At 38.6% G+C, this 15,644-nt stretch overlaps 4 protein-coding genes across 4 annotated transcripts; 2 read left to right on the forward strand and 2 right to left on the reverse strand.

The window, feature by feature from the left end:
* Positions 1-1,297: 1,297 nt before the first annotated feature.
* Positions 1,298-3,942, forward strand: GCK72_003391 (uncharacterized protein; the record flags this gene model as incomplete). The annotated part of the gene is made up of 3 exons (XM_003094639.2): positions 1,298-1,357; positions 1,973-2,478; positions 3,213-3,942. 3 exons carry the CDS (start codon positions 1,298-1,300, stop codon positions 3,940-3,942), a joined length of 1,296 nt encoding a protein of 431 aa, XP_003094687.2.
* GCK72_003392 (uncharacterized protein) lies at positions 3,461-4,547 on the reverse strand (the record flags this gene model as incomplete). The annotated part of the gene is made up of 2 exons (XM_053724026.1): positions 3,461-3,814; positions 4,479-4,547. The coding sequence occupies 2 exons, from the start codon at positions 4,545-4,547 to the stop codon at positions 3,461-3,463; spliced, it is 423 nt and encodes a 140-aa protein (XP_053592671.1).
* A 6,224-nt stretch (positions 4,548-10,771) lies between these two features.
* Positions 10,772-12,535, forward strand: GCK72_003393 (uncharacterized protein; the record flags this gene model as incomplete). Its single annotated transcript, XM_053724027.1, has 2 exons — positions 10,772-11,060; positions 12,408-12,535. The coding sequence occupies 2 exons, from the start codon at positions 10,772-10,774 to the stop codon at positions 12,533-12,535; spliced, it is 417 nt and encodes a 138-aa protein (XP_053592672.1).
* Positions 12,536-13,904: 1,369 nt separating this feature from the next.
* On the reverse strand, positions 13,905-14,290 carry GCK72_003394 (uncharacterized protein; the record flags this gene model as incomplete). Its single annotated transcript, XM_053724028.1, has 2 exons — positions 13,905-14,165; positions 14,210-14,290. The coding sequence occupies 2 exons, from the start codon at positions 14,288-14,290 to the stop codon at positions 13,905-13,907; spliced, it is 342 nt and encodes a 113-aa protein (XP_053592673.1).
* Positions 14,291-15,644: the final 1,354 nt, after the last annotated feature.

The raw sequence follows: 15,644 nt of genomic DNA on the forward strand, positions 1-15,644 counted from the left end.
ATACCAGGCCTCGAGGGCAAAAACAGAATATATATTTGGAATCAGCTTTTTCTCAGCTTTCCAATGATATAGACCACGTTCCATAACTCCACGTTCACTCGGAGGCCTTCCCAAGTTAGGTCCTTTTCTTAACCCACATCCTCCATAAAACCCAAAAACCCACTCTTTCCCAGCAAAAATATATCAATTTGACATGTTCATCTTTAAAAATTTATACCTCAATAGTCATCTCGTACTGTCTTCCTTTGTGGGCTTGTCTATATACTAAACCAGCAAAGATATTGATTCTGACCCTCTGATCCCCCTGAATCTCACTCAATCTAGTCGGAGAACGTACCTCCTGGGAAAAATTACCTTGGGAAGACTACCCTGGTCTCACTGTCCTGAGGCCTAGGGTCCTAAGACTCTGGACCTAAGACTACTGTACTATGCTAATCCTTTGTCCTAAGCCTGACCAACCAAAGGAAGACCCTTAAATCCCCTTATTAACCCTATAGGACCCAACAACTCACCGTTTCCCCGAATAGATAAAGAACACTACTCTATCCTAGTCCAGACTTCTATAAACCAGCAAAAAACATATCTAATTGACATTGTAACCAATATTCGGTCATTTTGGGTAAAAAAACGAGGATTTTGAAGTCACAAATACCTAATTTACTCGATTTTACCACTGTTTTCTTCCATTTTAAACTATTTTTCATAGAGACAATAGGATTTCAGCTATTCTTCTCGGTTGATACCCTCCTCTTTAGATAGGCTACTGTACTGTAGGGAGTACTGTACTCCAGACTACAGTACTATGCTAATTCTTGAAGCATAAAGCCTAAGGAAGACCCTTAGGTCCTTTTCTTAACCCACAGCCACTAAACCAGCAAAAAACATATCGATTTGACATGTTCATCATAAGAATCTATAACACAATAGCCATCTCTCTAGATACTTCCTCTCTCTCTCTCTCTCTCTCTCTCCCTCTCTCTCTCTCTCTCCCTCTCTCTCTCTCTCTCTCTCCCTCTCTCTCTCTCTCTCTCTCTCTCTCTCTCTCTCTCTCTCTCTCTCTCTCTCTCTCGCGTTCTCACTTGCTCCACATCCTCCCCAGACTAAATACAAAAATATTGATTTCAACCATCTAGTCCCCTGTCAGAATCTTCCGCCATAGCCTGAGAGCGCTTCTCCTGGGAATAAACACCCTGGGAAGACTAGTACAGGCGCCCCATCCTTTGCCTTAAATTCCGTCTCTATCCCGCCCACTACAGTATCCCCAGTTTTCAGATCTCATCCGACTTCAACTTCAACAATGTCAGCCGTCATTCAATCTCTCTCACGTGCCGAACAAGTCACTCTTCGTCATTTCAAGGTTAGTTACTGTAACTGCAGTAGTCTGTGGGGGTTACTGTAGAACTGAAGATCCCTAAGGGTACTGTAGAAAAAAAAAACTTACCAGTAGTATGATCCAGGATCCAAGTTTCGGAGTTACAGTTTCTCGGATCCGGGATCCCAGATTCAGAGGCACAGTACCCTTGATCCTGGATGCAAGACCCAGTGTTACAATACCCCCGATCCAGGACCCAGCTTTTTGAGTACAGTAACCAGGTCCGGGACCCTATACTACAGTAACCGAGACCCTTAGTATTAAGCTACAGTACCCCCGATCTAGGGTCCTCACATCTCAATTGAATCTTTGGTTTTAAACTACCGTAACCCTGATCCTGAATCTTTGATTCAAGGAGTTACAGTAGCCCGATCCTGGATCTGCTGTTTTTGAAGCACAGTATCCTTATCCTGAATTTTGGATCCTGAACTACAGTAACCGAGTTCTCGAATCCGACATCTAAGCTCCTTGCCTACAGTACCCCCGATCCAGGATAGAGTCTCAGATCCAAAACTACAGTACCCCCGATCCTGGATCCAAAATTTTCTTATCATTTTTTTTCTTAGTTTTTCTTAGTTTTCAACGCCAATTTTTCTACAGGAAATGACAAATGCCACCGACAACGTCGCCTCGATTTCACTTCTCCGCGAATGCAGCTGGGATCTGGATTCCGCGTGCGAGAAGTTCTGTATGAACATCTCATCCTCTCCGGAACCAGTTTCAGAGGATTCAGAAGACGAAGAGGAGTACCAGGATGAGGATTTGATCGATATCAGTGATTGCGATCATGTCCGCACAAGCCCCGCCCCCTCAGCTGGAAAACTGTTCCCTCAAGAATATGAAAATGTGGAGGAAGCGTTGAGATTCTTTGTGGAAAAGTACACGCAAAAATATTGTACCCAAGGAAATGTCCCCCCATTTTTCATGGAAAACTTGAATAATGCAATGGATTTGGCTAGAAGAGTCAACAAACCAATCGCTCTTTTCTTGACGAACACAAAGAGCGTGGGAATGAACATCTTCTGCGATCAAGTCATGGGAAACCGGAGTGTTCTGGACACGTTGAGAGCAAATTATGTGCTTTTTCCGTTTGATGTCACTGAGAGGTAAGAAAATAACAAGAATTATAAAAAATATAGAAAACTACATCTCTCTAGCTCCATTTCCGCCAAAAACCTGCTAAAAATCGGCTAGCTCTGTAACTGCACCCCCTAGTATTCCACTTTCTTGAATTTAATATAGTTTTGTAGACCAAAACTAGCTCTACATTTTTGTAGTTGACAGTTTTTTGATAGCTCCGCCCTTTTTTGAGATACATGCGTTCTAAGAAATCGGAGAGACGCAGAGAAACTGCGTCTCCAGTAACCAAGTATCTTTAAAGACGCGTATCTCAAAAATGGGCGGAGCTATCAAAAAGTTGTAAACTGCAAAAATGGAGAGCTAGACTTGATCTATAGAACTAATTTAAATTTGAAATTGTGAAGTAGAAGTAAAAAAAAGTTATGAGGTGTCAAAGTTGAGTGATTTTTTCTTGAAAAATTTCAAGTTTATAGTACTTTTGACTATGAGGATTCTGTGCGAAACATCTGCAAAATGGTTAAGTTTTTTACCACAAGGCTCATAACTCTGTCCGCGTAATCATTTTGCACATTCTCAGCCTGTCACAGACTATTTTGAGCGATCTTTGCCGTTCTTAACCGATCCCAGCCGATCTCAAACTTCCCCAACCGATCTTAGCCATTCTCAAGCTTTCTCAAGCGATCTCAGCCTGTCTTAGCCGGTCGTAACCTATTTTGAGCTATATTAATCGATCCTTACTAATCTACATATACTTTTCCAGCCACCACCTCGCCCGCCTCATCACCGACCTCCAATCCGACAACCTCCACGACATCATCTCAATCATCTCCGACTTAACCATCTCCCTCCCCGAATCCTTCCCACTTCTCATCTCACTCACTCGTCACAACGGAAAATTCGAAATGACCAATTACTGTCAGTCGAGTGATTCCTCGGATTCTACACTAGCCAAGTTGTACGGAGCCATCGAAGAGCATAGAATTGCTAATCGTGATCAAGAGGAGATTCTCAGAGAGAGAAGAGAACGGGAGGAGATCCGTCGTCTTCAGGAGAAAGAGTATCAAGAGTCACTCGCAGCAGATATCGCCAAAATGGAGAAGCGTAAGCAGGAGGAGGAAGCGAAGCGTCAAGAAGAGGCCAGACGTCAACATGCCATGGAAGAGGAATCACGTCGTATGGCCGAGGAATCTCAACGTCAGAAGTCTCTAGAAGCCACTCTCCCAACCGAACCATCTTCTCAAGACCCAAACATCCTCCACGTGAAATTCCGTCTTCCAGAAGGAAAGCAACTTCTCCGCCGATTCCGTCAAGCGGAGACAATCCAAGTGTTGGTAAACTATCTGTCCAGTCAAGGCTTCCCTGCTGACAAATTTAAGTTCTTCAACTCGGATTTCCCAAAGAAGAATGTCATGGAGAAGTTCAACATGGAGAATAGCTTCGGAGATGCAAAATGGCCAGTTAGAGAGCAGATTTTTGTGGAGGAGATTTAATACGGGTTACTGTAGCCGTGTATTATGTTATAACTGTCTTCCTTTGTATTTGATCATTTTCTCAAAAATTTCGATCCTGAATCCGGTTGTAATGATCTCCATTTGATTTTTTTTTTCAAATTTTGATCCAGGATCTCGGGTTACTGTAGCCAAGGATCCATTTTTTGTGTTTTTCCGTGAAAATCCCTTTTGTTGTGTTTTTCTTTAATTATAATGATCTCCAGTTCTTTTTTTCCAAAATTTTCAAACCTGGATCCAGGTTACTGTAGTTGGTGATCTTGGATCTCGGGTTACTGTAGCCAAGGATCCGTTTTCTATGTTTTTTTTCCGTGAAAAATTCCTTTTTTGTTCTATTTTCTTGTTGATTTCAAGCATTTCTTTTTCCTAATTTAATTTTTTTCAGAAATCCTCGATCCTGGATCCAGGTTACTGTAGTTGGAGATCTTGGCTCTCGGGTTACTATACCCAAAGATCCGTTTTTTTTGTGTTCTTCCGTGAAAATTCCATTTTTTGTTGTGTGTTTTTCTTAAATTTACTGCATATCTTGGTCCTAATTTGATCTTTCCTGAAATTTTCAATCCTGGAATTCGGGTTACTGTAATCATTCCTTCTAAATTACAATTTAAAGCCTATTTAAAGTTTTTTATGCGTCATTTTTCAATTTTATCTGTTTGATGGGTTCTTATAAATAAAATGAAAAAAGAAATAAGTTTTTTTTTTGCATTTTTTGATCCAGGATTTAGATTTCCAGGATCAGGGTTACTGTAGTTTTGCATCCTGAATTTCAGAACATGCAAGAGCCTATTTCTACAGGAATTTTTAATTTTTGCAAAAGAAAATTTATGAGAAAATGTATAATCAAATTTGATTCCAATTTCCGTTTTGAAATTGAATTTTTCTTCCATTCCTGGAAAATTGTTTCCATTTTCCAATTTCCGGTTGGTTCTTTCTTCATCTGCATGATTTCAGCATGAGGTACATGATATTCTTGAAAATCTGCTGAAATTTTCAATTTCCGATCTGAAATTCTCATCTTAGTCGTTTTTGAGCTCTACACATTCTAAAAACCCCTAAAAACCAAAAAACCACCTGAGATCATCTCCTTTTTTCAGTTTTCGTAGTTTCTAGTATCTCATTTTCAGAGCAAATGAAGTCAAGAAGTCAAGTGAAGCGTATTCTAATCAAACCCCGACATTTCGAAAAATATTCGAAATCATACGTAAACAATCAGAATAAGAGAAGACACATCTTCTAGTGATCTGTCATATTATATAATATCTGGAAAAATTGAAATAAACGCGGATAAGGCGCGCCAGATTGGTGAAAAACTGCTTGAAACAGGCCTCACATCACATTCTAAGACTGATGGAAAAAAAAACACGGAGAAGGCGCGCCAGACAATTAAAAAACAGGAAGTGTCCTGGAAGCTTTTTGTGAATACTTGAGCCTGCTACGGAAAACGCGTCGGAGGCGCGCCAGACTTTCCTGCAGGTCATAAAGAGGCTATTTCTGTCTTTTTTTCCTGCAAAGAATTTCCGATCAAAGTTCTCCTTCTCCAGATGAATTACACATTCCTTCCGGATTAATTTTCTTTAGTGCTCTCTCCTTTTTTCTCTTTTTTCTCTTCTCTAATCCCTTACCAAATAAAGATTAGATGAGATACATGTACATACATACATATAGATATATCACTTTCAGATTAAAACATCTAAACGGGATTATGTTTATGTATCCGGGGTACTGTAATAGGGATTATGTTTCCCTATATTCAGTTCGAAATCCAAAGAAACTCCTTTTTTGGCCCACACTCCGTTTTTAACTATCGGGCGCGCCATTTGCTTGTTTTTTTCTTTTCAGAAATCTGATAATTGACACGCGTTTTTCTCAGGATTGTTAGTTTCGAACGACTATCAGGTTGTCTCAGCTCAATTTGTCTTCCGCGCCTCCGGCGCATTTTCTGCTGCAATATTAGATTGACCAGAAGCTAAAAAACCAGAGAATCCGGTTCTTTGTGTTTTCAGATTTCTGATGATGTTCTTTTGACAGATAGACATGTAGATGGAATTCTGTTTCAAGTATTTTTTGACAAAACTGGCGCGCCTTCTCCGCGTTTTTTCTCTCTCCAGATTTCAGATGACAGATCACTAGAAGATGTGTCTTCTCTTACTCTCATTGTTTACGTGGAATTCCGAATATTCTTCGAAATGTCGGTGTTTGATTAGAATACGCTTCACTTGACTTCATGTATCCATCTGCTCTAAAAATGAGATACTACAAACTACGAAAACTGAAAGAAGATGGGATGATCTCGGGTGGTTTTTTGATTTTTAGGATGTTTAGAATGTGTAGAGCTCAAAAATGAACAAGCTGAGAATTTCAGATCGGAAATTGAAAATTTCAGATTTTTCAAGAATATCATGTATCTCATGCTGAAATCATGCAGAACCAACAGGAAATTGGAAAAATGGTACAAATTTTCAGAAAAGAAAATGGAATAAAAAATCATTGTCAAAACGGAAATTGGAATCAAAGTTAATTATTCTGGATTTGAAAAGGAACGGAAATTCGAAAAATCTGTGACATGACTCATAAATTCCGACAGAAATATGTTGGTTTTCTTGTGGTTGTGACAGATGAAACTAGGATAATGTGTCATCTGGCGCGCCTTCGGCGCGTTTCTTGGGGCGTTGGAGCAGTCTCTTCTAGTGGTTTCAACTGTCTGGTGTGCTTTCTCCGCGTTTTCTTTTTCCTGATATCTGGTGATAATAATCACATAATAAATGTAGATGATTTGCCCCTGCTGAAAACATTTGTGAATCTGGGGTGTCTTTGGCGCGTGAAGATAATCTGAAAGCTATGAAAATTAAAATGAATCATCGAATAATCCGTTAGATATAGAGATTCTGGAGATACTTTTATTTTCAGAATTTTATAATCATGTATGTATAGATTATGGTTGTGTCGGGAGATTATGTATAGATGTTTACCATCTAGGAATTTATCTGAAAGATCTGAAAGACATTGCTGAAATTATCACGTATGTACATAGAGATCACAAGAATCGACACATCACAGGGGAGATCTGGGGTGTCGGAGGCGCGTTTTTAATGGAAAATATGTCAAAGTGTTTCCAGGCGGGTTTAGGTGGTTTAAGACGGGGTTTTGGTGTAAAAATCATCGGAAGACGGTCCTCCAAACATTTATTTTGATCGGGTAGCTTTTTGCAAACCTGCAACATTCCATTTATAATTTTCAAATTTCCGTTTCTTTTCATCTCCAAAATCATCAAGTTTGATTCCAATTTCCGTTTCGAAATTGAATTTTTTCCATTCCTTCCAATTTCCAGTTGATTTGCATGATTTCAGCATGAGATACACGATATTCTTGAAAAATCTGAAACTTTCGATTTCCGATCTGAAATTTTCGTTTCTCGATCTCTACACATTCTAAACAACCCTAAATACCAAGAAACCACCCGAAATCAATCTCATTTTCAGTTTTCGTAGTGCAACATTCCATTTCCAATTTTTTCTAATTTCTGTTTCATTTCATCTCCAAAATCATCAAGTTTGACTCCAATTTCCGTTTTGAAATTGGATTTTTATTACATTCCTGAAAAAGTTGTTGCCATTTTTCCAATTTCCGGTTGATTTGCATGATTTCAGATACATGATATTCTTGAAAACTCTGAAATTTTCAATTTCCGATCTGAAATTCTCATTTTTCAGTTCTACACATTCTAAACAACCCTAAATACCAAAAAACCACCCGAGATCATTCTCATTTTCAGAGTAAATGATATATGAAGTCAAGTGAAGCGTATTCTAATCAAACCAACCAACCCGACATTTCGAAAAATATTCGAAATTTCACGTAAACAATGAGAATAAGAGAAGACATATCTACATCTAGTGATCTGTCATCTGATATCTGAAGAGATAAAAAGAAACGCGGAGAAGGAACGCCAAGTACTATAAAAATTGAATTGTATGTGATGAGAAACGCGCCGGAGGCGCACCAGAGAAGGTTTTCTCCAGCAAAGCCCCCTACTGTATGTCTTTGAATTTGTGTTGAGTCTGGCGTGTCTTTGACGCGGTTTTTATACTTCAAATTAGAACTGGACCCGAGAAGGTGTACTAGAGCACGCCTGTATGTTGGAACTAGGCACTGGAACTCAAACTAACAGATTTTCGACCATGAAGAGAAGAAGAAGAAGAAAAAGATGCAACATTCCAAATAGAATATTCCTTTTTTCAATTTCATTTGAGAGAGCACACACACACACACACAAACAAATTCCTTATTCAATATTCTTTTCTAGAGGGGGAAGGCACTCACAGATAGATGAGAAATGTCCCCTCTTTTCTCTCTTTTTTCTCTTTTTTTATTCCCATTTTTAGACGAAGGGTGTCCAAACACTTTTCGGACACTCTTCTTTTCTTTTTGTGTCGTCCCAGCCTAAACAGAGAGCAGGAAAGAAGGAAAACTGACGCGCTCTTCTCTATTTCTTTTTTGTGTTGTCACAATTTTACGGCCTAGGAACCCAAATTCCACGTTTCTAGGCCATCAAATTATATACAGTAGCGAGCATAAGTGAGTACCCCTAGGTACTTTTATGTGTAACTCAGCTGAATCATGTCCGTTTTACATAAACTTTTTTTTGAAAGAAAGCCAAAATATTCAGCAATACGAATATAGGTTTTTTGAAAAACTTCCATCACTGATTTTTTCGATAATCGATTTTTCCTGATCTTGATTTGAAAATCCGAAAAAAAACTTTTTAATTTTCTCTTGGAGCTACTGAGTTTTTGATGTCAAAATGATGGAACATGTTTAAATAAACAAAAAATTATGTTGAATTGGCTTCTTAACTCCTGAGCATCGTGCTAGAGCTCCAGAAGTCAAAAGTAGTGCATTCGAAAAAATCTTCATAACTCCTCAAAAAAGGTTTCAAATTAGCCGAAACATGCACCAAAAGACGTGTTTTGAGTTTTTCTACAAACCAACATCAAAAAATTACAGATTAAGAAAAATTAATTTTTCTAATTTTTTCACTAAAATTTTTTTAAATTCCTATTTTTTCTCAATTTCTGGTATTTTCTGACTACAACACGAACAAGGAACACATAAATGTGCTTTATTATGTGTGATAAAGCATCTTGCATGCAGTATTTGAAAGATATGTATGTTTTTCATCCAGAAAATACCAGAAATTGAGAAAAAATAGGAATTAAAAAAAATTTTAGTGAAAAAATTAGAAAAATTAATTTTTCTTAATCTGTAATTTTTTGATGTTGGTTTGTAGAAAAACACAAGACACGTCTTTTGGTGCATGTTTTGGCTAATTTGAAACCTTTTTTGATGAGTTATGATGATTTTTCCGTGGACACTACTTTTGACTTCTGGAGCTCTAGCACGATGCTCAGGAGTTGAGAAGCCAATTCAACATAATTTTTTGTTCATTTGAACATGTTCCATCATTTTGACATCAAAAACTCAATTGCTCTAAGAGAAAATTAAAAAGTTTTTTTTCGGATTTTCAAATCAAGATCAGGAAAAATCGATTATCGAAAAAATCAATGATGGAAGTTTTTCAAAAAACCTATATTCGTATTGCTGAATATTTTGGCTTTCTTTCAAAAAAAAGTTTATGTAAAACGGACATGATTCAGCTGAGTTACACATAAAAGTACCTAGGGGTACTCACTTATGCTCGCTACTGTATGACTGAAAAGCTGACATTCTACGAATTCAGAATCTACATTTCCTTTTTAATAGCATCATTTTCCACTGAGATACAAGACACAAAACAAAGTATCCCAAATTTCACAGAAGACCCAAGCAAATTTTGGAAAATCTGTCATGGAAAGAGCTGGTTTTAAGATTTTCAGATTTTGTTGAGTTTGGTTCACCTTTGACGCGATTTTCATTTTATTTTTCAAATTGGAACTGCAGGTGTACCAGACAATTTAAGTTATATCTCAAAAAGTGGCGGAGCTATCAAAAAGTGGTTAACTACAGAAATGTGTAGAATTTTAAGGAGATCAGTTTTGTAGTTGATCAATTTTTAATACAACCCATCCCTCAAGAAGATTTATTCCATTAAACTAATGGCAGTGGGTTTTTGAATTTTTGAACCCTCCTTCCATTCTCTCTGGATGCAACATTCTAATCTTGTAGCGAGTGCTTACACAACACACACAAACAAATTCCTTATTCAATATTCTTTTCTAGAGGGGGGAAGGCACTCACAGATAGATGAGAAATGTCCCCTCCTTTTTCTCTCTTTTTTTTATTCCTTTTTCTGGACGAAGGGTGTCCATACACTTTTTCGGTCACTCTTATCTGCTTTTTGGCTTCACCGAGCCTTGAGTGGCCTAGGAACCCAAATTTTTGATTTCTAGGCCACTATATTATATAAGCCTGGAAAGCTGACATTCTAAGAATTCAGAATCTCTTTTTATCTTCCTTCTAGCATTATGCCCTGTTAAGATGAGGCCTAGACTCCCAAATTTTAGGTTTCTAGGCCAGCTGAAATTCTAAGGATTCTGAACCTCTACTTATCTTTCTTCATCAAATCCGCTCATCGGATTAGGAGAGTGTGCAGAGAACCTTGAGAACAACAAGTGGGCGGAGCTTCTCTCGAATATCTGAAAAGGGGGCGGAGTCAGGAGGGAAGAGCCCATAAAAGGAGGATGGGTGTAGTGGAAACTATCAGTCTTGACGGATTCTCGAGATCTGGTGCACCTTTGGCGCGCTCTGCTCTAAAAATGCTTTGGTTGAATTTTTGTTTTTCTCTTATGATTGTTTTCCAGCTTGCTCAAACACAATGTCATCCAACCTTGTGATCTTCCTGATCCTCTTCGTCACCTCTGGATCCCTAGCCGCCCGTTCCCGCCCAACAATCACTCTCCACAAATTCGAACTACCCATCTACTCCTCCCCAAATGCCGAGGATTTCATGGAAAAATGGATTGTGAAGAACTGTCCGGATCTTGCCCGCAAGGAAGACGTCAATCGGATGCCGGCTGATTTGGTGATGACTGAGGGTGACTGCCAGCGACGGGCATTTGCGTTCAGTTTTGTGGCGTGTAACCATGGGTGCCAGGATTGGAAAAGTGAGTTTCGCGCGATTTCAGATTTCTATTTAAAAGGGGTTTCCGACTTCCGGATAAGAAATTTTACTTCCGACTTCCGACTTCCGACTTTCGGATAAGATAATTTTCACTTCCCTACATTTCTGGTGAGAGACACTGATTTTTTTTTCGTTTCTAAACGTCCTGGTTTCTAAACGTCTCAAAACCAAATGTTAAGTTTTTATCATGGTCTAGAGCATTTTTATCTCAAAAATGTGTTTAGCAGAGTTGCATGGAGGTCCGACTTCCGACTTCCGATTTCCGCCTTCCGGGTATTTTTTCATTCCATACTTGTCAACCGGGCCGAAACGGGCCAGCCCGTAACTCGCTTAAAACTCAAAATTATGAGTTGAAAAATATACGAAAATGTAGATCTCGACGAGTTCTATGTCCGTGACCTACTACGGGCCGGATGTCTATTCGTTAATACGCCGCGGGCCGGGCTAGAATGGCTTTTTTGGCCATTTTCGCGTTTTTTGGCACTCTTTCCCGGCCCGTGGCACATTAACGAATAGCCATCCGGCCCATAGTAGGTCACGGGCATAGAACTCGTCGAGATCTTCATTTTGGTATATTTTTCAGATCATAATATTCATTTTGACGCGAGTTACGATCCGGCCCGTGTCGGCCCATTTCGCAAGTATGTTTCATTCCGACTTCCGACTTCCGAGTCATAGAAAAAGTGGTGTAAAAGGACAGAAGCAGGCTTTTCTCTAGCCTAAACCCAATTTTACACTGATTTTGGCGAATTTTATGATTTTTCTCTCGTGGTTTTTGAATATTTGCAAAAAATCTAATTCCGACTTTTGACTTCCATGCATCTCTGGTGTTTAGACACCATCGAAACCATGCCTAAAGTCAGAATTTTGTTTTAATACCGAACTTTTGGGATTTGAAATGTTTTCTTGAAGCTCTTAAGCATTTTATCCCAAATATGTGTCTAGATTTGATGAAAACCATCTGGAGCCAGAATTTTGATTGAAAAACCTAATTTTTTGGATTTTGAAGGTTTGAAAGCCTAAAAATGCCTTAAAAATGTCTGAAAACGTCTGCAAAAGTAACTAAAATGTTTTTTTTCTTTTATCTTTTTAGCGTGGTGTAGACATTGCTTAGTACTTCAGAATTGCTTAAAATTGAGGCCGCAAATTTCGAATGTTACTTATTAAAAAATAACCTTGAAACATCCTAAAACCGCTAAAAAAGGGTCTCTAATGGTGAAAAATTACCAAATCCCAGTTAACAGCTATTTTTGAAACTTTTAGGCTATTTCCCCCTTGTCTAAAACCTCCTAAATCCCTTCCAACCCATTCAAACTCTCTTATTTTCCAGCTCTGTCCACAGAGACCTGTGGTGAGGATCGTCGTCAACTCTCGACGTACCAGATGAAAAAAATCTGCTGCAAGGACCAAGTGACACCCACACACCACAAACGGTCGACGTCTCCATTCGATTTCTAATCATTTCTAATCATTCCTTCCCTGTCCCTCTATACCCTTAGTTGATCATGTTGTCCCTATCATAACCACTCATTACCTCCATCTACTCCCCACCTCCGTCCGCCCCACTCGAGTTGAATCCCTTTCTGATTACCTCGATATTTTGTTGATTTCTTTTTTTTTTCTATAAGACGTTGAGGTTAATTCAGAGATAAAGATGTTAAGAGAAAAACTAATTTGTGCTTTAAAATTTTCAGTTTTTGACTGGCACACCATCGAATGTTTATATGTATAAGATTTCCTGCCAGACCTTGTGGAAACGCGCCAAAGGCGCACCAGATGACACATTGCCTATTTCTATCGGAATTTGCTATTTCTGAAATATAAAATTTATGAGCCGTGCCACAGATATTCGAATTCATTTTTCAAATCCAAAATCATCAAGTTTGACTCCAACTTCCGTTTTTAAATTGGATTTTTACTCCATTCCTGGAAAGTACATGATATCATTGAAAAATATGAAATTTTCAATTTCCGATCTGAATTCCCCCTATTTCTATCGAGAAATGTTAAACATTTTCAGCATCTATAAATTGAAATTATATTGAAAATAGTGTAACATGCTGCACAAGTCAGATTTGCAACGGGCCGGGCCGAGTCACAGTACAAAAATGTTGAAGATTTGAATTTTTTTTTGCAAAAAATCGAATTTCGGGCGAGGTTTTAAATATGGATAAAAACTCAAGCGTACATAGAATTTTGACTATTGTTGATATAAATTTCTATAAGTTGGACTCCGGGCGATTTTTTGCCTGTGTCCAAGTGAAAATGATAAAACATTAGGGAAAGACATGTATCAACATGAAAATAAAACTGAAGACTGTAGTAGTTATATTATACTATGATTTAACAAATATATTTATATGTAATGTTGGAAAAAAGTAAAATGGCAGTTCTATAGTAAAAACGAAAAAGAGAAACAAACATAAAAAGCATACAGAAAATCATAAGGAAATAGGAAACTGTTGTTGTCACCAGTTCGGTCTTCATTAGTGATTTGATTTCTAGTATTCGGGAATAGGCAGTTTAAACAAGAATCCATTGCTTTGACAACTTTTACTAAAAACGTAACTAATTTGTAAATCACAATTTTTGCAAAAACGCTAAGAATACAGATTACAAGTGAAAAGAAACCGGTGGGAATGTCAGTCGTTAAAATATTCCAAATGTTTCCAAAAATTGTGCGGCGCCCTATGGTTGCGTACCAATTCAGCGGAAGCTCGACCATAAACTGTCCGGTTTCATAAACGCTGTGAATGGTCGAGTGTGTGCCATTCCATATAGAGAAATACTGGAAAAATATCGTTGGTTTACAAGTATTTTTGCTTAGTCATACCTTGTGAATGGTCGCCACAAACGTTGTTGCTTCCATAGCAAGTATGAACGTTCCGTCTGCCATTTGTGCAATCTTGCTGTGGCAATATTCGAAAAATCTGATTGAGCATCCTTTCGTGATTTGGCGGCAGTGTTTGATATCTCCGTAGCCCAGACAGTCATTCACGGAAATCAATCCTTCTGAGGTCAACAGGGCCAGAGCGGGCACATCATAATATTCAAATTGATCATCTTTGACGACTCCTTTTGGGCCAACCTGAAAAACGTGATTAGATAATATTTTATATGTCAATTTGTAACCTTCGCCAATGTTCCAAACTTCCGTGACGGACTCATTGTTGAGCAGACCTCTAATATGAACGGTGCTGCCTCTGAGTGCATGGAACGCGATAAGTGAAGGACGTGTAAATAGCATTGCCATAGTCCCCAGGCATCCTAAAAACTATTTATTGGTTGAAAAACGGGAAAAAGTGAAGTTTAACCTTATCCTGAATTCCGAGTACTGGGAAGAAGCTCTCAAGAGCTACTTGTACATCTCATAGATTTCAAACAGCTCTCACTGCTATTCGGAAAAGTCCCAAGCTTTATGGAGTCTTAAAACATTAATTTGGATCATACTTGTCAACCGGGCCGACACGGGCCGGATCGTAACTCGCGTCAAAAAGAACATTATGAGTTGAAAAATATACGAAAATGTAGATCTCGACGAGTTCTATGTCCATGACCGACTACGGGCCGGATGACTATTCGTTAATGTGCCGCGGGCCGGGAAAAAGTGCCGAAAAACGCGAAAATGACCAAAAAAGCCAATCTAGCCCGGCCCACGGCATATTAACGAATGGACATCCGGCCCGTAGTGGGTCATGGACATAGAACTCGTTGAGATCTACATTTTGGTGTATTTTTGAGCTCATAAAACTCAGTTTGAAGCAAGTTACGATCCGGCCCGTGTCGGCCCGTTTCGGCCCGTTGACAAGTATGATTTGGATAGTTTAGTAATCATAAATAATAACCTGCTGCGGAGATTTTTCACGGCCGAATCGTACTCGTGCTCCTCGATATAAACATTCAACACATCCAATAGAGAGCATGTTTAATGAGGTGGAGTGGTCGTCATTGAGTTTTTCGGGCGACAGCTGAACGGCTCCATTGAATACTGACATGATGACTTCGGTTAGAAGTTACAATTCACAAAAAATCACATATAAATACATAGTTGTCGACCATCATTCCGGTAGTTGGTCTCAATTGATTCAGTTACCCTGCAAAATTATGAAATTAATAGAAGAAAGTGATTAGGAATTGAGTTTAAAGGAAAAATGAGAAAAATCAGTTGAAAATTATGTAAAAAAGGAAGTCCGGGGGGGGGGGATACATGACACGGACCATTATTTGAATTGGTCCGTTTCCCTCCACTACTCAATGGAGCGCACTTGCTGTGTACACAAGGATTACGGACCGCCTCCTCGAGTGGGAATGGAGAGACGGCTCCTATGCGATTTTTTTGTTTTGCTGATAAAAATAATCGATAATCATCGACAATCAAGACAAATTAATGCCGGTAATCGCTTGAAAATCAAAAATTTAGATTACGGTAGCACTTATTTCAGCGGTATATCTCGGTTTCCAAAGAAAATATCAAGAAAGTGAAAACTGACAAAGAATAGCTTTATATTCATAGAATATTTCTTCAGTTGAAAATATTTTTATATCTTTAAAGACAACCGAGATAGAA

The sequence above is a fragment of the Caenorhabditis remanei genome, chromosome I (genome assembly GCF_010183535.1).
Source record: "Caenorhabditis remanei strain PX506 chromosome I, whole genome shotgun sequence".
In the NCBI taxonomy this organism is placed as follows: domain Eukaryota; kingdom Metazoa; phylum Nematoda; class Chromadorea; order Rhabditida; family Rhabditidae; genus Caenorhabditis; species Caenorhabditis remanei.